The sequence below is a fragment of the Numenius arquata genome, chromosome 4 (genome assembly GCF_964106895.1).
Source record: "Numenius arquata chromosome 4, bNumArq3.hap1.1, whole genome shotgun sequence".
In the NCBI taxonomy this organism is placed as follows: Eukaryota; Metazoa; Chordata; class Aves; order Charadriiformes; family Scolopacidae; genus Numenius; species Numenius arquata.
The window spans coordinates 13872788-13892750 of NC_133579.1; the positions used below are offsets into that span (position 1 = coordinate 13872788).

Below are 19963 nucleotides of genomic sequence, written 5' to 3' on the forward strand. Positions count from 1 at the left end.
TTGGATCCTGCCCGGGGCGGGCCCTTCCCGACCGCTTCCGCCTCCCCCCAGTGCCGCCGGCTGCCGTGCCGGTCCGCGGCAGCATGGCCGGCGTCCAGGAGTGCCTGCTCCAGCTGCACCGCTGCCTCCAGTCCGGCGATGCCGCCGGCGCCGCCCTGCACGGCTACAGCCTCCTCCGCAGCCTGGGGGAGACCTGCCTCACCAGCCTAGCGCGCAGCGCGCAGGGTGCGCCCTCGGGCCCGGCCCGGCCGCGGAGGGTGGCGGCGGGGGCTGGGGGAGGGACTGGGCGGGGGGAGGCCTCAGGGGCTCCGAGCGAGGCCTCAGGGGCTCCGAGCGAGGCCTGGGGCGGATGTTACCTCGCTGGTGTCTTTAAAACAGCTCCAATCCTGTTGTAACGAGTCCAGCGGAGGGTCACGAAGATGATGAGGGGGCTGGGGCACCTCTCTTATGAGGACAGGCTGAGAGAGTTGGGGCTCTTCAGCCTGGAGAAGAGAAGGCTCCGGGGAGACCTTATAGCAGCCTTCCAGTACCCGAAGGGAGCCTATAGGAGAGGTGGGGAGGGACTCTTTATGAGGGAGCATAGCGGTAGGACGAGGGGGTAATGGTTTTAAACTGTAAGAGGAGAGTTTTATGTTAGATATAAGGAAGAAATTCTTTCCTGTGAGGGTGGTGAAACACTGGCACAGGTTGCCCAGAGAGGTGGTAGATGCCCCATCCCTGGAAACATTCAAGGTCAGGATGGCCGGGGCTCCGAGCAACCTGATCTAGTTGAAGATGTCCCTGCTCATTGCCGGGGAGTTGGACTGGATGACCTTTAAATGTCCCTTCCAACCCAAACTATTCTATGAACTGCTCAGTTTGGGGAGCGCTTGTTAACGTGAGGGGGGGGCACACACCAAGTCTCTGGTCCAGCGGGGCAGCTCTAACCTCCCTCCCTCAGTTCTGAATGCAACAGCTGAGGGCTGCTGGCATAACAGAAAAAGTTGCTGTCGGGGGAGAGATGGCCTGTTGCCCCACATAACCATTTCCCTCAGTAAAAATGCTTCAGTGTGTGCCCCTTCCTGCCAGCCTGCCCCCAGGTTATCTTTCCCTGGGCCCCGAGCAGGGGCAGGTCCCTGCGCGATGTCAGAGGCGCAGAGCCCGAGTCCACAGGGAGGTTAGAAGCACCCACATTAAGGCATGGGTTTTTCTGGTGGCAAGCATCCACACCATCCAAGGTGTCAAGAATTCTTTGCATGAGGTGGCGGGTGGAATACTGCGCAGCCCTGCCTGCTCTAGAAAGGAAACCAACCCCTGATGGTTTGTTCCCTTCCCTGCAGCACTGCACCTGTCCCTGGTGTTCTCCCAAAAGCATGGCTTACTCGTCTTTATCCACAGATCCCTCGGCATCGAGGAGGTGAGTTGGTAAATTTTAATTTTTAAAGAAATGTTGGACTAGTGCTATATGAACAGCATCTTATGTTATATGCGTTAAAACTAATTTCTTTTTTTTTTTTTTAACCTTAGTTTCGAGATTGCAGGGAAGAAGCACTGAAGTTTCTTTGTGTCTTTATGGAAAAAGTTGGTGACAAAGTTCATCCTTATGCCTGTAATATTAAGGTGGGTAAAGGAAAATTATTTCCTAAAGGTCTTTGCTGAATGGTTGAAACAATTCTGATGGGTCTCATACCGTAACAGATTCATAACTATCCTTCGCACCTCCCACTGCCTTACTTATCTCTCGTGTTCCTATTAGAGCTGAAATAACTTGATTGATATAAAGTGTAATTAACAGAGAAGAGTGGAATTGTTTCTTCAACTATAGACTTAATTTTATTAACTTCTTTATAGAATGTAATAGGTATTGATATTTATTGAAAATAAGTTATTGATATTACAGAATGATATGATATGGGGCTGGAGATCATCTAGTCCAACCCCCCAAAATAATATATTGAAATATATTGAATATATTGAAGTAATAGTTATAACTTTAAATTTATACAGACTAAATTCATAGTTTAAGTGTAATACTTTAAATGTTTCTATAGGTGATGGTTAATTTTAAATACTGATTTTTAAAATTTTTTCCTGTAAAGTTGTGAGTTTTGCAGTGTATACGGAAATTGGTGAAAACTGCCTCTAAACATGAGGTTCCTTGAGTCTAGATGGCTGAATAATACTGCTTTGCATAGAAATGCTTGACTGCACCACTGCACTTTCTGATCTCCAATTAGTAGCAACGTATTGTAAGGGATGATAGTACAGAGGTGGAAAATTTGCGGTGTGCCCTTTTCCTCCAGAAACTGCACTTTATTTGCTTGAGCTGGAATTTGTTATGTCAGATAGTGCTGCAGTGTTGTCAGTGAAATCACTTGCATAACTGAATATTTTTATTGGTTTTGTCTTTGTTAAAAGCCTGAAACTTGTTAGGAACAGGTACTTTAAAGAGGTAGATGAATGTTAGCTTTGAATTCCCTGCTCTACTTAAAAGTATTATAATCTCCATTTTCTTTCCTATCTAGCAAACTTGTATTGTTGTTTATACAAAAGAGAGGGCAGCAAAATGTAAAATCCCAGCTCTGGAACTTCTGATTAAGGTAAAATGCATTTTATAAATCTCTCTTGTTTCTAGAAAAACTGTTGTAGTACTATAGTTGTGCTATATCGTGCAGAAAATCTGTAGTCTGCAGTAGCAAGAGAATAATAATTGTGTAATATTTAGGTGTTAGGAAGAGATATGTCTTAACAATAGATTGTCTTTTGATATTCCTTCAGTAGGTTGCTTAAATGTGAGCATGTCATTTCCTTCATCTGCTAGAGCAAGACGTGGTTGTTTTGGGGGTAGTTGCAGATCTTCTCTCTCCCAGTTTATTATGGTTCTTTAAGGAGAATTTTTGCAGTTCTATTATATTCTTACCTTAAAAATATTATGTACTAGTAATAATATTATAATATAATATATTATACACAGTAGGTGAAAAGCGTAGAGGAGGAGAAGGGCTTTTTTTCAGAAGTTATATTACTATATGAGGCAGTAATTTCATAATATGCTTCCTTAGAATGCATTAGACCCTTGTTTTGCATATGCTTTTGCGCCTACTTAATTTTGTTTATGAGAAGCAAAACTCCCTTCTGAGTTATTCTGAGCCTGTTCATCTGTGAATTGGATAGGCTTTATTACAGCAGGGAGAGAAATACAATATGATAAAGACTACTGCAGACTTGCTAAGCCTGTGCTCTTGTGGTGTTTTTACGTACATATATATATAACTAGACTGTATAATTTTCATGTAGGTGATCTATATATAATATGTATAATATTATATGTATAATATTAATATATAAATTTGAAATGACTAATTTTATATTTATACATATATATAGGAAGGTAGTTTCTTGTTAAAATAGATTTCATGCCAATACTCTTTCCTGGACCAGTCACCTTAAATCTCTGTAATTGAGTAGCATACTTCAGCTGAAGTTACACATATGAACTGTGGTTTTTATTTAGACCAAACATGTTTGCGGTGGCGATATTAATGATTTTCCTAAGTTTTCATTTTTTTTAATCTTTCTTAGTTACTGCAAAGTTTACGACGTTCCTGTCTGATGGAAGAAATGAAAGTTGGGGAGATATTTAATAAATTTTATGGGGAGCTTGCCACAAAAAGTAAAATTTCTGATACAGGTAGGCTTTATTTTTTTTCTGTCAATGTCCTCTGTTTTATTCATACTCAATTTTTATTACATTATACCCCATGGAAATGTATAATTGTCATTCCTATGACAAGTGTCTTTAAAAATGGTAGCTGTCATGTTTGAGGGGTAGTAAAATTTGTTCAGGTCTTCCGATCATAGCCATGCAGTTAGCTGTTTCTTAGCAGAATTGTATATATGTATGAGCTAACGTGCGGGAGAAATCATATACTTGAATTTAGTGGTGGCAGATCACACTCAACTTAAGCATAGCTCTGGTTTAGGATTCCCAACATGAAAGAGTATTTGTTTGTCTAATCTGTTACTAGTCCCTGAATGCCTAAATCCTGAAAGTAATTCCAGCTTTCTTGTTGTTAACCAACTTAACTTTGCTAGATTCTTATATTACTTTTTTTTTTCCGGGTTCTGTGCTAACCTGGTGTAGCTGAACCTTTGAAGTTACTCTTATACGTGTTTAATAACTATACACACACATACCTCTGTAGCTTTGGGCCTTAAGGGTAGTCCTGGTCCCTCCAGTGGATGCTCTTATCAAAAGCAGAGGCTGCCGGTCCCTGCCAAAATTCATGTAAACCTCTGCTCAGTTGCTAAAGCTCTTTGTAACCCTATTCCAACTCCGACCAGTTTTGTCCTCAGAGCTGTGCTTTTAGCGTGATAGTTCCTGCATTGGTCATGCCTAATGTGAGCTCATCTGTTCCTGCCTTGCCTGATTATGCTATTTATGATGTTAAGCATACTAGTATGAGCTCTAGTTTGATCGGCTTGGCTAGTTCTAGCTGAAATCTTCACTTGGCAGGTGGAGCCCTCACAAAACTTGCTGTGCTTGCGTGGGACCCCTTAGTCTGAACTCAAGCCTAGAAACTTCTGCTGTTGGCCTTAACCTAGATGGTACTTAAAAGACCCAGCGTAACCTCAAGGCCAGCAGCAAGCCTGAATTATTGGTAAATGCTTTCTCAGTGGACATGGCCTTTATTAATTCAGCTTTATAAGCCACGTTTAAAAAGAGTAAACGTGTTTAACTTATTAATGTGAGATGAGGGTGCATATCATGTCGTAGTATGTAGATAGATATATGTATGTACATAGGACGAGGGGTAATGGTTTTAAACTGAAAGAGGGTAAATTTAGATTAGGTACTAGGAAGAAATTCTTTACTGTGAGGGTGGTGAGGCACTGGAACAGGTTGCCCAGAGAAGTTGTAGGTGTCCCATCCCTGCAAGTGTTCAAGGCCAGGCTGGATGGGGCTTTGAGCAACCTGGTCTAGTGGGAGGTGTCCCTGCCCATGGCAGGGGGGTTGGAACTCGATGATCTTCAAGGTCCCTTCCAGTTCTAACCATTCTGTGATCCTATGATCCTGTCCCTGGATCCCAGGGAGGAGAGCTCAGCACCTCCCTCTCTATGTCCATGTACATAGTAAAGGGCTGTTTTTCCCACATGTTAGTCACCAATTAAAATTAAACCATCAGGGTGGGTTCTCATGGTTGCAAGTTACATAGGAATTGCAATGGAAATGTCAAAGTAATTATTTCAGTAATTAATAATAATATTAAATTACTTTCTAGTACTGGAGAAGATTTATGAGCTTTTGGGAGTTTTGGGAGAGGTCCAGCCTAGTGACATGATTAACAACTCTGAAAAACTCTTCCGAGCTTATTTGGGAGAGCTTAAAACACAGGTATGATTGGAATTTCTTTTCTGACTCTTGTATTGCTTTGTTTTTTTTCCCTGTGTGTGGAGCGCTGTATGTTGGAATACTGTTGTAACCAGTGCAATTTGTAGGGATCTAACTGGACAATCATAAATGCTTCCTTAAGATCTGTTAAAGATTGTATTCTCTGGTTCTGAGAAGATTTCAAAGTAAAAATCCAAGGCCATCCGTGACAGCGAGTTAACCAATTTACTGTGAGAAAAGATGGCACGTTATGATCATTGCAGTAGCACCCAAGAAAAGTTATATTGCCACGCACAGGGAGTTTCTGTTTTGGTCTCTACTAGCTGCAAAATCCTTCCACTTCAGATAACAGTTCTGCTGAACTGTGCTTTCATGTATTCTGTGCTTTTAAGACAGTGTGTGCCATCTAAATTTTGCTGTGGTTGGTCTTGGTGGATCACATTTCATGAATTTCAAAGGACTTCTTATGCTTCTGTAGTTAAACTCCCTCCCAAGTGATACCTGGACTTGTGTTCACAGAGGTGGGTGCTGACATCATTGTATTAAGTTGGAATGTGTTATTTTATCTACACTTCTAGGAACTGGGAAGCCTTGTTGTGAATTTATCTTAGCTTGAGCATAATATTTTTTTCAATTCCAACTTTTTTTTAGATGACATCAACTACAAGGGTACCCAAGCTGCCAGTTGTAGCAGGATGTCTGAGGGGACTGACTGCGCTCATGTACAACTTTACCAAGTCTGTGGAGGAAGGTGTGTTCTTTTCCTATGTGAAAGACAGTTATACAGTTCGATATAAACTCGGCACTGGTGAGGCCCCACCTTGAGTACTGTGTCCAGTTTTGTGCCCCTTACCATAAAAAAGACATTGAGGTGCTGGAGTGGGTCCAGAGAAGGGCAACGAAGCTGGTGAGGGGTCTGGAGAGTAATTCTTATGAGGAGAGGCTGAGGGAGCTGGGGTTGTTCAGCCTGGAGAAAAGGAGGCTGAGGGGAGACCTTATTGCTCTCTACAACTGCCTGAAAGGAGGTTGTAGAGAGGCAGGGGTCGGTCTCTTCTCCCAAGTAACAAGTGATAGGACAAGAGGAAATGGCCTCAAGTTGTGCCAGGGAGGTTCAGATTGGATATTAGGAAAAATTTTTACACTGAAAGGGTTATTAAGCATTGGGATGGGCTGCCCAGGGAGGTGGTTGAGGCACCATCCCTGGAGGTATTCAGAAGATGGGTTGACATAGTGATTAGTGACATGGTATAGTGATTAGTGACATGGTTTAGTGATGGGGTTTTTTTATCAGAGTTAGGTTGATGGTTGGAGTAGATCTTAAAGGTCCCTTCCAACCTAGACAATTCTATGATTCTATATTTTAATCATTACACGGCCGGCAAGCAGCACCATTTCTTGCTGTGAACTCGGAATGAAAATTTCCTCACTGCTGGATGGTTTATGCAAAAGCAGGGCCTGTCCAATTACTTGGTCCTCATAGTCTGCCTTCATGCGGAGTGGCTTCATTAATGTGTTTCTGTACGTAAATGTTTGAAGTGCTGTTTTCTAACCAGAGATTGGGCAGCTGTGAAGCCACAATGAAGCTGGAATGCCGTTTGTATTATACAGAGATGTGTTTCCCTTAGAAGAGACATGTCTGGTAAAACATGGGTGTTCAGAAACGTCAATGAATGTACATTTTTTTTCAAATTTAAAAGTATTTCAGGAAAAAGCATCTCTTAAAATGAGACTTGTAAGGCTTTCCAATATTGCTTCTTCATACCAAGCTTTGGATAAAAACATCTTTGTCTTCACTCTACCCCTTGTGTGTCAATAATGAAATATTCATTATTGGATTGTTTCACAGATCCTCAGACTGCAAAGGAGATTTTTGATTTTGCAATGAAGGCAATCAACCCACAGGTAAAATTGCCACGTGTTAATTGTTCTGCATAAATGAATTATCCCTGATGAAGAATAAATCACATATGACAAACCTTTTCTGATATTACAGGTTGATCAGAAGCGATACGCAGTACATCTAGGTAAGATTGTAAATTATTTCAGTTTTTGCTGAGGTGGATACCATACATACAATGGTGTCTTCTCTCTGGAGTTGTTTATTCTCTACTGGCTGTCTTCTGTCTTCTAAGCTGATTGGGCAAAACTGGTGTACTTTAAGTTGGAATCTAAAGAATTAAACGTGTATTTGGTTAAACTAGGAAAGGTCTAATCAGTTTATGAACAGCAGCATTGCACTTCATGCCATTTGCCCCTCTGCAGTAGTACAAAACCCTGGTATGAGTAGGGAATTGTGGTAGGAGTTGAAATAAGAGGAATGTAGCAAATTAGGAAAAAAGAGAAGATGGTGGATTGGGTTAAAGGAAAAAATAGAAAGAGAAGGGGAGTTTCAGTGGAAGGAGGAGGAGGAAATTTCAAACTAATTAAGTTCATGAAGAGAATGAGAAATTGGCCTGTGAAATGTGAGTGGCTTATACACAGATTGCAAAAATGCTCAAGGTTTGGGTACTAGGCCTATGGCAACTGTGCAAGGTAAAACCCTCTTTAAAGATAGTCTGCCAAAAAACAATAGCCATTATGGATCTTGACATTCCATTTATGCTTATATTTGGGTTTGTGAAATTACCTGTGGTCTGAGCTTAATTTGTCTGCATTGCGGTTTGGTGGAGGAGGGGATTTGGGCGTATGTCCTGACCATGGAAACCAAATCCTGGTGCATTGTGTGATTGAGTAGTATTATTAGTAACCAGTAGTGTCCCTTTCTTTTTCACTGTTAATATAAATTACTTCAGAACACAGCTGTGTTTTCCATGGTGGTGTACATTAAAAAAGATCGTTTTGGAGGGTTGTTTTTATGCTTAAGTTCTTGATATTTCGATACTGACACTGTACTGGCTAGAAGAAAACATTTTATACCTTCCAGTCATGGTATGTAGACTTACCTAAAGTCCTAATGTATCCTTTTATAGTCTGATCTGGTTTTGGAAAATGGAATGAGAGTCTGGGTTTTAATGAGAATTGGTTTTAAATTGTAGCTGGCTTACAGTTGTTCAGCTGGCACGCTGCTCAGTTTGGTACCTTGCTCCTGGACAACTATGTCTCCCTCTTTGAAGCAATGTGTAAATGGTGCGGCCACGCAAATCAGGAGCTGAAGAAAGCCAGTCATTCTGCACTGGATTCATTCCTTAAGCAGGTATTGTGACTTCACTGGGATCTCTGAGACTAAAGCAAAGTCAAATTTCTTGAAATAGTGGGAATATTTGATGCTTGGAAGTTTAGTGAATCTGTTTAATAAATAATTACTTTGTTTGAAGTGCTTTGTATTACCAGCTAGGTATTTTTTTAAGACTTACTGCAATTTTTTGTGGCTTTTTTCATGTTTCTGGAAATGTTGAATTTTTTTGTATTTTCTTTACAGATTTCTTTGATGGTAGCTAAAGATGCCGAGCTGCACAAGAGCAAGTTGCAGTTCTTCATGGAGCAGTTCTATGGAATCATCAGAAGAATGGATTCGAGCAGCAAAGAGTTGTCCATTGCCATTCGTGGATACGGGCTTTTTGCAGCAGTACGTGCAGGAAACTTATTCTGATAAAGCAGCATGCTGAATGGATTTAAAGCTAGGATTCGTATACCATTCATTTTACAAATTTACATAGCTTGTTATCTAGAGAATGCTCCTGTTTCTGGATTATGTGTTGAACTTAATTAGCCACACTGTAAAATACGTTGTGGTTGAAAATTATTAAAACACATAATGAATGTAGTGGGAGCACTTGCAGAATTGAGGATTTTGGTTACTTGTGCTTGTCTACTAGTTCTGAAGTGGAAAACCAGGGGCTTCATGTACAGCTGTCACAAAGTTGTTCTTAATTGCTTAGGTACAGACAATACGTCGTTAGTTCTGTCTGAATTTAGATGGTAGAATCCAGGCCACCTCTGCTCTGGAAGCAGTTCAGATGTGTTTCCTACAGAGCAGGAATCTCAAGCAGAACAGCCAAAATGCACTGTTCATTGCAGGACACTTGGAGGTAAATTGTGAAAGAAGTGCAAATTAAAAAAAAAAAACAACAAACACAACAAAACCATGCTTATATATGTTTCTACAGATCCCAGCACTATGAAAGTTCAGAATTTGGGCTGCTGCTGGGTTAAATATTATAAATAGTAGTAGCATGTGAATGATAATTAGTTAAACCACATTAAGGTAAGCCACTTACAACCTTAATGCAGCTAGGTCAAAATATAAGTGAATATTAGCAACCATAATGACATATTTAAGATATTTTTATAGCCAAACTCTATGCTTTTCAGACTGGATTTGAAATCGTGTTACTGAAAGTTCAAGTATTCTTACAGTAAATTATACTGCACCAGTAAACTATTATTTTAGTTCATTGCAGGTACTATGTTTCTCATACATGTAGCAAGTAGAATTCTTAGTTTAGTCAGTTTATTAAGATGTATTGAGTTCCTGTCAAGATTTAAAAGGTTATAAAAGATTATTGTGATTCAGTGAAGACTTGGCTGGGTTTTAGTGCTACAGCGTGTGTTTGCTTGACTGTACAAAGTTGCTAAATCAGTATTATTATTTTTTTTCTCTGTAAGCCCTGTAAAGCTATACATTCTAAGGATGTTGACGACATGTATGTTGAGCTCCTTCAGCGTTGTAAGCAAATGTACCTGACAGAAGCAGAAACAATAGATGACCATCTGTACCAGCTACCAAGTTTCCTCCAGTCCATCGCAAGTGTGATATTCCATATAGATACAGTAAGTGGAGTGCTTAAAGTACCAGTCTGTTTTTTTAATGCAGCTATGGATATATAAGGAGGTAGTAGCTCTGAACTTACCTGTGATAAAAGGTGTTTCTTTATCTGAAATATGATGACATTTATCTCCTAGGGGATGGGAAGAATACCGGGATTTGATTTGAATAAAGAAAATGCACAGAATATACTAAATAAAATACTACAGTGCATTGTAATGAAAACCACAATAGCCAAACGTGAATACATTTTTATTTATTTTAGGTGAAGCTGTTTATTTGGATCTAGCTTTACCCTTCTCTTTATGTGATTTATACTACTGTATTGCTGTTTTTCCTTTTGATACTGAGACGTAGTATATTCTCTCAGGCCGATGCTTTGATTTTCCTCTATGCTGTCTGTAATGAGGGCATTCTGGATCCTAACTGGAGCTAGGAAGTAAGTTTGGGGCAGAGAAGAGACTTTCACTTATGTTCTGTATTCAGATTGTTGAGAATGAACAGATTATACTGCTGTATTATTATTAATTAAATTGGTGCTTTTCCAATAACCTTAAGACTGGTTCCACTGAAGCACTAATCTATTCAGGAGCTACTTTCCATAATGTGTTCCAGGAAACTTTCTTATTCTGTTTGTTTGGTTTGGGTTGGGTTTTTTTTTTTTTGTATCTATGATGAATTCACTTGTTAAGTCTTTTATTGTTCTCAGAGCAGGTCATAATGTACCAGCAAAGTACCTTGCTGAAATAATTTAGCATAATTCTTGACATTGATGCTGAGTTATTATCATTGTCCTTGCATGATGGGTGTGTTGTTTTTATTTCTTCTAGATTCCTGAAGTTTACACTCCAGTTCTTGAACATCTAGTTGTGCTGCAGATCAATAACTTTCCACAATACAGTGAAAAAATGCAGTTAGTCTGTTGCAAATCTATAGTAAAGGTATTTCTAGCCCTCTCAGGAAAAGGTCCAGTTCTATGGAGTTTTATTAGCACTGTGGGTGAGTCTGTGATACTAACTTTGTTGTGGTTTTTTGGTTTGGATTTTTTTTTTTTCTTAAATTTATTAACTGGCTCTAAGAGAGATTTGTGGAGTATCCATTTGGGATCAAAAATGAAGCATTTCCCATCCTCTAATAATGGAGGTTTAGGATTCTCACTGTGTGATTTTTTTTCAATATCCACTGTTAAAACACTTAAGGAATACATTCAACAACTGTTTTGGATCACGGAATGGCTATGATCAAGGGCAGGAGAATATATTTTGTGATAATCTGTTTAAACATAAGACTTGAATTCATGCTCTAAAGCATTGCGGGGAGAAGGGAGTTTCACAGAAAACCATATAAAAATCTGTTCAGTTACCCCTCCAAAATATTCACAGAAAGTAAGGTGAGTGTCATCTCTATTAGAAAGGCAATCTTTTTATGCTCTGGAACTTGTGCATATTTGGAATTTTCATTTTTACTATGTGGTTAGTCAGATACAGTCCTGCGAGTGTAGCAATGAATATGTCAGCATTGGTAGCTGACAGTTCTAGTAGCTTCCAGCATGCTGAAATTTCATTAAAATCATTATAATAATTTTTATTATTATTATAAAAAATTATTATAATTACAATAATTTTTAATTTCTTTTTATGATTTACAGTGACTTTTCTCTGTTACTGTGGCATTTTCATTGTTTTCCATGTTCTTGATTTGGGATGTGGTGCATCCAGGCACCATGCCGGAATGGAGAGCCTAAGTCCTTGTCTTAGAGTAGCTGGGAGTTGTTGCCTTTTTCAATATGGACCCTGCCTTGGTCATCACTGCATTCAGACTCAGGAAAAAATCAAAGCAGTACTGAAAAACAGGAGTAAGAAGCAAGTTCAAAATTGGTTCCTTGTGAAACATCCTAGTTATGGCTCTGGTTCTGGCTATACGTGTCCTTAAGGAACAAGTGTCCTTTTGCCTCTCCCTCATCATGACAGAATGTAGAAAATAGAAGACTGATTTAATTAATTGCTAAGGTAATGAGTGATATGGATGCTGTGCCTTTTTAAGTCTGTTCAAGCAGTTTTGTTTTTTTCATTTCAGTGCATCAGGGATTAATCAGAATCTTCTCCAAGCCAATCACGTTTTCAAAGGTAAAATAACTGTCTAAGCGTATTTATTTCATCTAGATCCTAAAGTGTACATTCCAGTTCTTGAAGATCTAGCCCAGTAAACAGAGGAAGACCCAAAGAAGCAAAACCAGTGCCATCCATTTTGAATTGTGGTTCAGTTGTTATTAGTCTCTGGTCCCTGCATCTGCTCAACATAATGAGGATGTGCCTCTTGTACTGAATGAAAGAAATAACAGGAAATAAACTTTTGTTCTCTGCAGTTCTTGTTTGCTCAGGTTATCTGTAGCAAAGTAGGTTGTACTTAAGGTTACCTAGCGTTCTTACAGGTTAACAAATTTTGGACACTTTAAAAGTTTTCCTGAATGTTTGTGTTAAGGGAGGATTTTTAAAGCTTTAATCCTGTGCAGCAGGTAACTATAGAGTTTCTCAAATAACTGACTGCTGGAAGGAGAAGAGCTTTAGAGATTTTTGAAAGGACCTGTTTGTTTTGTGCTCTTTTTGGATTGTTTAAATGAGAAAGCTAAACATTTCCTGTTTCTACTTGCAGAAGAAATTTTATATTGTTTTTGTCTTGAGTCAGGTGGTACATATGCAGTGTTTCTGAAAAATATTGTGCCCTTTCAGGATTTTTTTGGAAAAGAAACCTCTGGATCGGAAGACTCACGTGAAGCTGGAGAGGTTGGGACAGGGAGATGGAAAGTACCAACATATAAGGACTACCTGTATCTCTTTAGAACTCTACTGAACTGTGACACAATGAAGGTAAAAGCATAGTTAACATGGGAATACAAAAGGAAAGGTAATTCTGGGTCTTATCACTGCTTCTCTAACCCTAGACTTTTTCCACGTCATGCTGTAGAACAACTGTTTCCTGGATTTAGTTGGAATTTGTGGCTAATAAATTAATTAAACATGGGTGAATTTAGGCTTCCATATCTGAGTAATGTCTAAAATTGAGTTCTCTGAATCATTCAAATTTGGTTTGTAAAGTCAAGAAATTGTAAATTCAAGAAAATTCATTGAAATTTTGAAATGTGAACTTTTTCCTCATATAAAGGAATGTGGCTTTGAAGATGAAAACCTTCTTACTGCAAATTCACCACTGCAGTCATTGAATCACTTGCTGTACGATGAATTTATAAAATCTATTTTGAAGATTATTGAGAAGTTGGACCTGACTGTTCAGAAACTGGATGTTAATGAACAGGTGAGACCTGATGACTTGTCCATTAGTTTCTGCTGTTGTAGAGAAACCAAAATAGCATTCCCTGTTTTGTTTTCATTATGCTTATATACCTCCTTGTAGTATTCTTTAAGTAACCTCCATACTAGTCAAAACATTTTACTTCATATTTCTGAATATTGCATTGCAGTGTTAGGAGGTGGGAACATCAGAATTGGAAGAAGTTCATAGAACCTGTGATCTATGAACTACTATCGATCTGGTATCTAGTGGTTTTCATTTTTCTAGTTGCTTTTTCCTTATGACCAAGCATCCCATATTATTTCTTTGAAGTACTGATGTGTCAGTTAGTCATTTGTCTGTGTCAGACTAGCTAGTAGCAGCTAGAAAAAGAGGAGGAGGCTCTGTTTATTTGGAAAGAAGGTCTAAATGCTTTCTGTGTTGTCACAGATCTAGTGTTCTTGCTTCAATATTTATTTTCAGGATGAAAATGAAACTGACAGTGTTTTGGTTGGTCCTACTTCTGACCCTGCTTCAAACCTTCAGCCAACGAAGCCAACAGACTTTATTGCCTTTATAAATCTAGTGGAATTCTGCAGGTATTAATGTGTTTTTATGTAGTTTGGAAGTTTCAAGATGGTTAGAAGAAATTTAAAGTGAGATTGATTTAAGATGCCTGTTTCTGACTTATGATGATACACCATATTTCAGAATGCACAAGGTGATTAGCAGGGAGACAGTAAGTGTGTTTCAGACATCTGGGTCATAGGTAAAAACATCCTAGCCCATCCTAGACAGCTCAGTTCTTTTTACAGTTCACAGGAAGCAAGTAATTCGTTATTTGTAACGTGTAATTGGCTTTCGGTATATGTTGTAACTTTTAGTATTATACTGGCCATACGTACAAAATACTTCAGAGACCAGAAATACAGTCTTCATAAAGTAGCATGGGGCATTAAGTGAAAGGTACAGCATTGTTTGCCTGTGGAGTTCCAGTTGATTTTCTCTAGCAGTACTGCAGTCCCGGTAATTAAATGTGCTATGTGAGTATGTGTGTTTGTATAAATTTAATAATGAGATGTAGTGAGGAAGAGAAATGGCTTTGCACTGTAAAGCAAAATCAGAATCTTCCCATGCTTGTCTCAGAAGGCAGCATGTAATTATTCCCTCATTGTCTGTGGAGCTACTCTGATGTAGCAATACTTTTTCTTGTACTGACTTGAAAATTTGGAGGAAAAAAAAATTATTCAGTTTCTTTTTTCTTTTTTGTTTTTTTTTTTTTTTAATTCCCACCCCCCTTTATGTTTTAGAGAGATACTTCCAGAGAAGCATGTTGAATACTTTAGCCCTTGGGTATATTCCTTTGGTTATGAGCTTGTTATACATTCAACAAGACTACCTCTTATTAGTGGATTCTACAAGCTGCTTTCTGTTACAATGAAAATTGCCAAGAAAATAAAGTACTTTGAGGTAAGATCTTTTTTCCCAATGGAGGGGTAACATGTTGCATTAATGATGCAGTTCTTTATATGTAGTATTTTGTGCACTATGGAAAATATATCATTGATATTTGAAACCAAGTTGTTTCAAATGTTTGTAGCATCCTATGCCTCTGTAGTTACAAGCACATAGAAAGTCAACGTTTAGACTAGAAGCCAAGTTTCTGGAGAGACACTGTCCATGTGTAATGCTCTTTCCAAGTTCCTGAGCTGAGTAAACAGAAGGATGGGAATCTTTGCAGTGCAGACGGTACAGAAGATAGCTTGGGTATCAGAAACAATCTAGCTAGATCAGCAGAGACATGTATGGGTTAATTACTCAACTTCTGGGGTATACTTGTGTTCTAGTCATTGATTTCCACAGGAAATAGGATGCACCATCTGCAGTATGAAAGCTATTGTAAAGTGGTGGTGCTTCATCCTATCATGTGTGAAGCCCACCACAGAGCCCGGAACGGTCCCCGCCACTGCTGTTGATGGCACCAAATGAAGAAAATTTGGGAACTCATTGGTGTAGATGCTTGTACTGTAAATGTTGTTGTGAATTGCCCTTTTCTTACTCCACCAGCATTCTTGCCACATGGATATCCACTGTTAGGGACTTTTTTTTTCTTTTTTCTTTCATAGTTTGCTAGATGGGAGGTGTGGTTTCAGCTGAGTTGAAGTTGACTTTCTTACTAGCAGCTGAGAGTGCTATGTTTTGGATTTGGAATGAAAATAGTGTTGGTAAAACACTGATGTTTTGGGTTGTTGCTAAGAAATCAAGGTCTTTTCTGCTCCTCATACCGCTCTGCCAGTGAGCAGGCTGGGAGGGCACAAGAAGTTGGGAGGGGACAAAACCTGTACAGCTGACACCAACTACCAAAGGGCTTTTCCATACCATACGACATCATGCTCAGTATGTAAAGCCAGGGGAAGAAGAAGAAAGGAGGGGACATTCGGAGTTACGGTGCTTGTCTTCCCAAGTAACTACTACACGTGGTGGGGCCCTGCTTTCCTGGGGATGGCTGAACACCCACCTGCTGATGGGAAGCAGTGTTGTATATATTGAGTTAACCTTCTGCTTCATATTCATACTGTGTACTACATTTTTTAATACTGTTGACTTATGTTTTCTGTTTGGTAGGGTGTCGGTCCAAGGAGTCTTGGAAAATGTCCTGAAGACCCAGAAAAGAGGTCTTGTTTTGCCCTGTTTGTAAAGTTTGGAAAAGAGGTAAGTGATTTTGCTGGCTGTTTTTCTTAGATTGAATGTAAGCATACATGACTCAATCAAAGTTATATCTTCTGAGAAATCTTACATATATGATAGAAATATTCCAGCTCTTTGTATTATGCAACATAGTGGGGGTTTATGATCTTTTTCTGTCTGTTTTTTACTTAATGTCAGAAGAGGTGTATTGGTCACCTATTCACATACAATCAAGAAATAAATATTTAATTGCACATTAAATACTTTCCGGTAACTGTCTGCAGGTGATTGAGATTCCAGTATTAGTTTTGAGTTGTTTATTTTACATGGATATTGACATAGCTATCAAGATCTTAAAAGGTTTATGATTGTTCTTGACCTATTTATCTGATTTTCAGGTTGCAGCAAAAATGAAACAGTATAAGGATGAGTTGTTGGCATCCTGTCTGAGTTTTTTGCTCTCTTTACCACATGACATCATCATGCTTGATATCAAAGCTTATATACCCGCACTGCAGGTGGGTCAAAGTGATGTACAGCTAACGCTTTTCTTCTTTGAAAAAACACGTACAAAAATTCTGTGCAAAGTTAGTCAACTGTTGAGCAAGCCTTCAGTGAGATAGAATGCAAATTATTTGATATTTTGGATAAACGAGTAAGTTGTTAGAATTTGCTTTTGTACTAAGCCGGCTCTGTTAGTGCCTGTGTTGCAATATAATATGTATCTTCGGTGCTGATCTTGAGTGAGATGTTAAGCAGACACGCTATTAAGAATGAAGATGTATTGTATGTTGAAAGCTTTCAAATATGTTGTGTTTTTTTTTACCTTTAAATAACAGTAGTCAATAAAAATGAAAGACTGATAGTTTTCTCTTTGGCACATAGAATGCATTTAAGCTGGGCCTCAGCTGTACCCCAATGGCTGATCTGGGACTGGACGCTCTGGAAGACTGGTCAGCTCACATCCCCAGACATATAATGCAACCTTACTACAAGGATGTTCTGCCTCTTCTTGATGGTTATTTGAAAAGCTCTACATCTACAGGTACATACAGGCAAAAAATTGTTAGTCTTGAGGGAGAGGAAAATAAGTTTTTTATAGTTATGTCTAGAAATATGAATGTGACATAATTTTTGTCTATATTGTGTGCTTCCTGTGGTTGGAACACTATAACTTCTCTTACACCCCAAAATTTACCTTTTTCTTAAACTGTGATTTGCTGGCTGCTGCTGAACAATCGCTAATTGTAGCCATTTCACATGCCACTTGTCTGTGATTAGTCCTTTGTATCCGTAAATCAGCTTAGTTTTCACTAATAGAGACTTACTTTCCTTAATAAAGATTTTAAGTGAAAGAATAATTGTCACGTCTTAAAAACAAAAATGGGCAAAACCAGGGTGGTTTTTTTTAAGGAAGGTATGAGTAAGTCCATGAGGTGCAGGTACTAATATTAATATGCAATTTTTTTTTTTTGTTCATCAGCTGAATCCCAGAATAATTGGGAAGTAAGGAAACTTTCTCGAGCAGCCCAGAAGGGATATAATAAAGTTGTCATACAGCGTTTAAGAAAAGCAAAGACTTTTTCATTGGTAAGAACACTGCTTCTTTTTAGAGTTAAATGTGAGTTAATCACTTCCCACTGTTTCTCTTCCTTTGTTGCATACGTACCTTTTTCCTGAGGGTTATTTCTACTTTAGATCGGTTCAATGAATCCCATTCTGCAACATGGCTCAAGAAGCTTTTAAATCAGCACAGCTGGAAAGATGTCACATTCTGGGGTGAGAATTGGAATGAAGCAGGGAAAAGGAGCTGAAGAAATCCTGCAAGTCAGCATTACTGCTAGACTGATATTTTATAGAAACAAAGATTTAACTCCTACACCTAAAATCAGGTCCCAGCTTAGCAGTAGTGCAGTGTGCAAATACCATTTTGTGAAAGTGTAACTTTTTTTTTTTTAAATTATCTTGTGGTTAGGTTCATAGTCCTAGAAGTCAAACATAGTGATTATTTTGACCAGTGGCTTCTCAAGTAGCTCAAAATAAGTGTAGTTTTATTTGTATATTCTAGTGTGCAAACTGACTTGGAATAAATCTTTTTCAGGTGTGAAACTAATGGTTACTCATATATATATGTGTGTGTGTGTATATATATATATATATAAAAAAACCTCTTTCCAACCTAGTGATCTTTGAACAAAATGAGTAAATTTTACATCCCATACAGGCTGCTTATGAAAATTGGTTGGCTGCTTACATATAGATACAGGAACTAGACTTCAAGTTCTGGGATCAAAGCAAATGAAAAGAGTAATTTTTACTTCAGATTTCTCTCTAGTTTTCAGACTATTATGTTATCCTATAGGTATTTGTTACCTGCGATGATAAAATTTTAGCCTTTACTTGGGAAACGGCAATTGAAAGTCCTTAAAATGCGATGAAAGTGCTTTCAAGTCTTTCCCTCTTTTGCACATTGAACCAAAACTGTTGTCTTGTTTGATGCAGTTCTTCCCCACAGTTTCTTCATTTTATCTTGTTCATTCACATGTTAACAAGAGCTGTAAAGCCTTCATTTACTATGTAAACCAAGTTACTTCTATATAGAAGTAACTCTTCCTTCACTAATAGAAATCTGTTGAATTGTTTAGGATGACAGTCCCTCCTTGGAAGCAGTAAGGACCAGAGTGGCACGCCTTCTTGGATCTTTGGGAGGGCAGATCAACCACAGCTTAATTACAGGTGAGTGTCCTGTCAGTGTAAATAGAAATATTTACATGCCTCTGCTGTCCCTCTTGAAAGTTGATTTACAGTGAGGTCTCAACGTCACTTCATGAGAATGTATGAGCTTTTAAAGGAAAGCTATCTTTTTGTTGCTCTTGATTCAACAAAAATCGCTTTTATTCATTTCTGGAGTTTAGGAGAGCAAAGTATTCACTAACTTATTATGGAACGCAGGAAATGTGTAGAAAACCTCTGTTTAAGGCAAAAAATTATATGCATTTGTGTATATGGTTTTATTTATTCCCCCCTCCTTCTCCCTCTGGCTGCAAAGCCATTTTAAAACTTTGCCCCAGTTTGTAATTCTTCGGTGCTTGTTTCAGGCTTTTTACTACAATTTTCCACCTTTTACTACAATTCTCACTTAATCCAGTTTTGCAGAACTGCAGCCTGTGAATCGTGTAAGCCTCAGTAAGCTTACTTCTTTATTTGTGAGTTTAAGGTTTAAGGTGCACCATGCCTTTAGTACGTCCAGGTAGTACAGCTCCATTTGAGTGCCTCCTCCAAAAAAAAAAAAAAAAATTTTTCTGCTCTTCTCTGTTCAGTCTGTGAATAAGCTTTATAATTTAATTATTAAATATCACAAAATCTAATTAAAACAAAAACTGAAAAGTATAGTGTAAGTACCTGGCCATGAGATTTAAGGCATAAATTCAGCACAAAATTTAGTCAGTCTGAAAACTAATCCAGTTGTTTAGAAGTTTTGTTCCTTTCTTTTAGTGCTTACATTTGTTTTTTACACCTTTACAATCAATTTTCTTTCTGCCAAGTACTTCTCCTTTGCTTCTTCAGAAATACTGTGGGAAGGTAGCATTATTCTCTGGAAATTGAACACACAGTGTTGTCAGAGTTTGTTCACTAAATTAACAAATATTGGGAATATAGGGAGAGAAGGGAGTTTTCCTTGGAGGACATGGCCATAAACGTAGTCCTTTCCTGTGCAACTGCAGGAATCTGTGTGTTGGATCTCCTTGTCTGATCTCATCTTCAAGAATTGTTTATAACAGTAGAAGACAAAAGTTGTGTTATTGGTCGTCTTACTGGACATCTTAAAGAAGTATTTTAAATCAAATGTG

At 38.5% G+C, this 19963-nt stretch overlaps 1 protein-coding gene across 1 annotated transcript in view; it reads left to right on the forward strand.

The window, feature by feature from the left end:
• Window positions 1-19: 19 nt before the first annotated feature.
• PRKDC (protein kinase, DNA-activated, catalytic subunit) overlaps window positions 20-19963 on the forward strand; it is an 86009-nt gene continuing 66065 nt past the window's right edge. Inside the window, exons 1-23 of the mRNA XM_074146943.1 lie at window positions 20-225; window positions 1320-1396; window positions 1507-1599; window positions 2505-2579; window positions 3562-3670; window positions 5262-5374; window positions 6023-6122; window positions 7218-7273; window positions 7365-7395; window positions 8407-8564; window positions 8790-8936; window positions 9977-10141; window positions 10967-11135; window positions 12213-12262; window positions 12866-13003; window positions 13299-13448; window positions 13908-14023; window positions 14735-14894; window positions 16050-16136; window positions 16511-16630; window positions 16998-17157; window positions 17596-17702; window positions 18758-18848. Coding sequence (XP_074003044.1) covers window positions 84-225; window positions 1320-1396; window positions 1507-1599; window positions 2505-2579; window positions 3562-3670; window positions 5262-5374; window positions 6023-6122; window positions 7218-7273; window positions 7365-7395; window positions 8407-8564; window positions 8790-8936; window positions 9977-10141; window positions 10967-11135; window positions 12213-12262; window positions 12866-13003; window positions 13299-13448; window positions 13908-14023; window positions 14735-14894; window positions 16050-16136; window positions 16511-16630; window positions 16998-17157; window positions 17596-17702; window positions 18758-18848 — 2614 coding nt within the window. The 5' untranslated portion in view covers window positions 20-83. The remainder of the gene's footprint in view (window positions 226-1319; window positions 1397-1506; window positions 1600-2504; window positions 2580-3561; window positions 3671-5261; window positions 5375-6022; window positions 6123-7217; window positions 7274-7364; window positions 7396-8406; window positions 8565-8789; window positions 8937-9976; window positions 10142-10966; window positions 11136-12212; window positions 12263-12865; window positions 13004-13298; window positions 13449-13907; window positions 14024-14734; window positions 14895-16049; window positions 16137-16510; window positions 16631-16997; window positions 17158-17595; window positions 17703-18757; window positions 18849-19963) is intronic.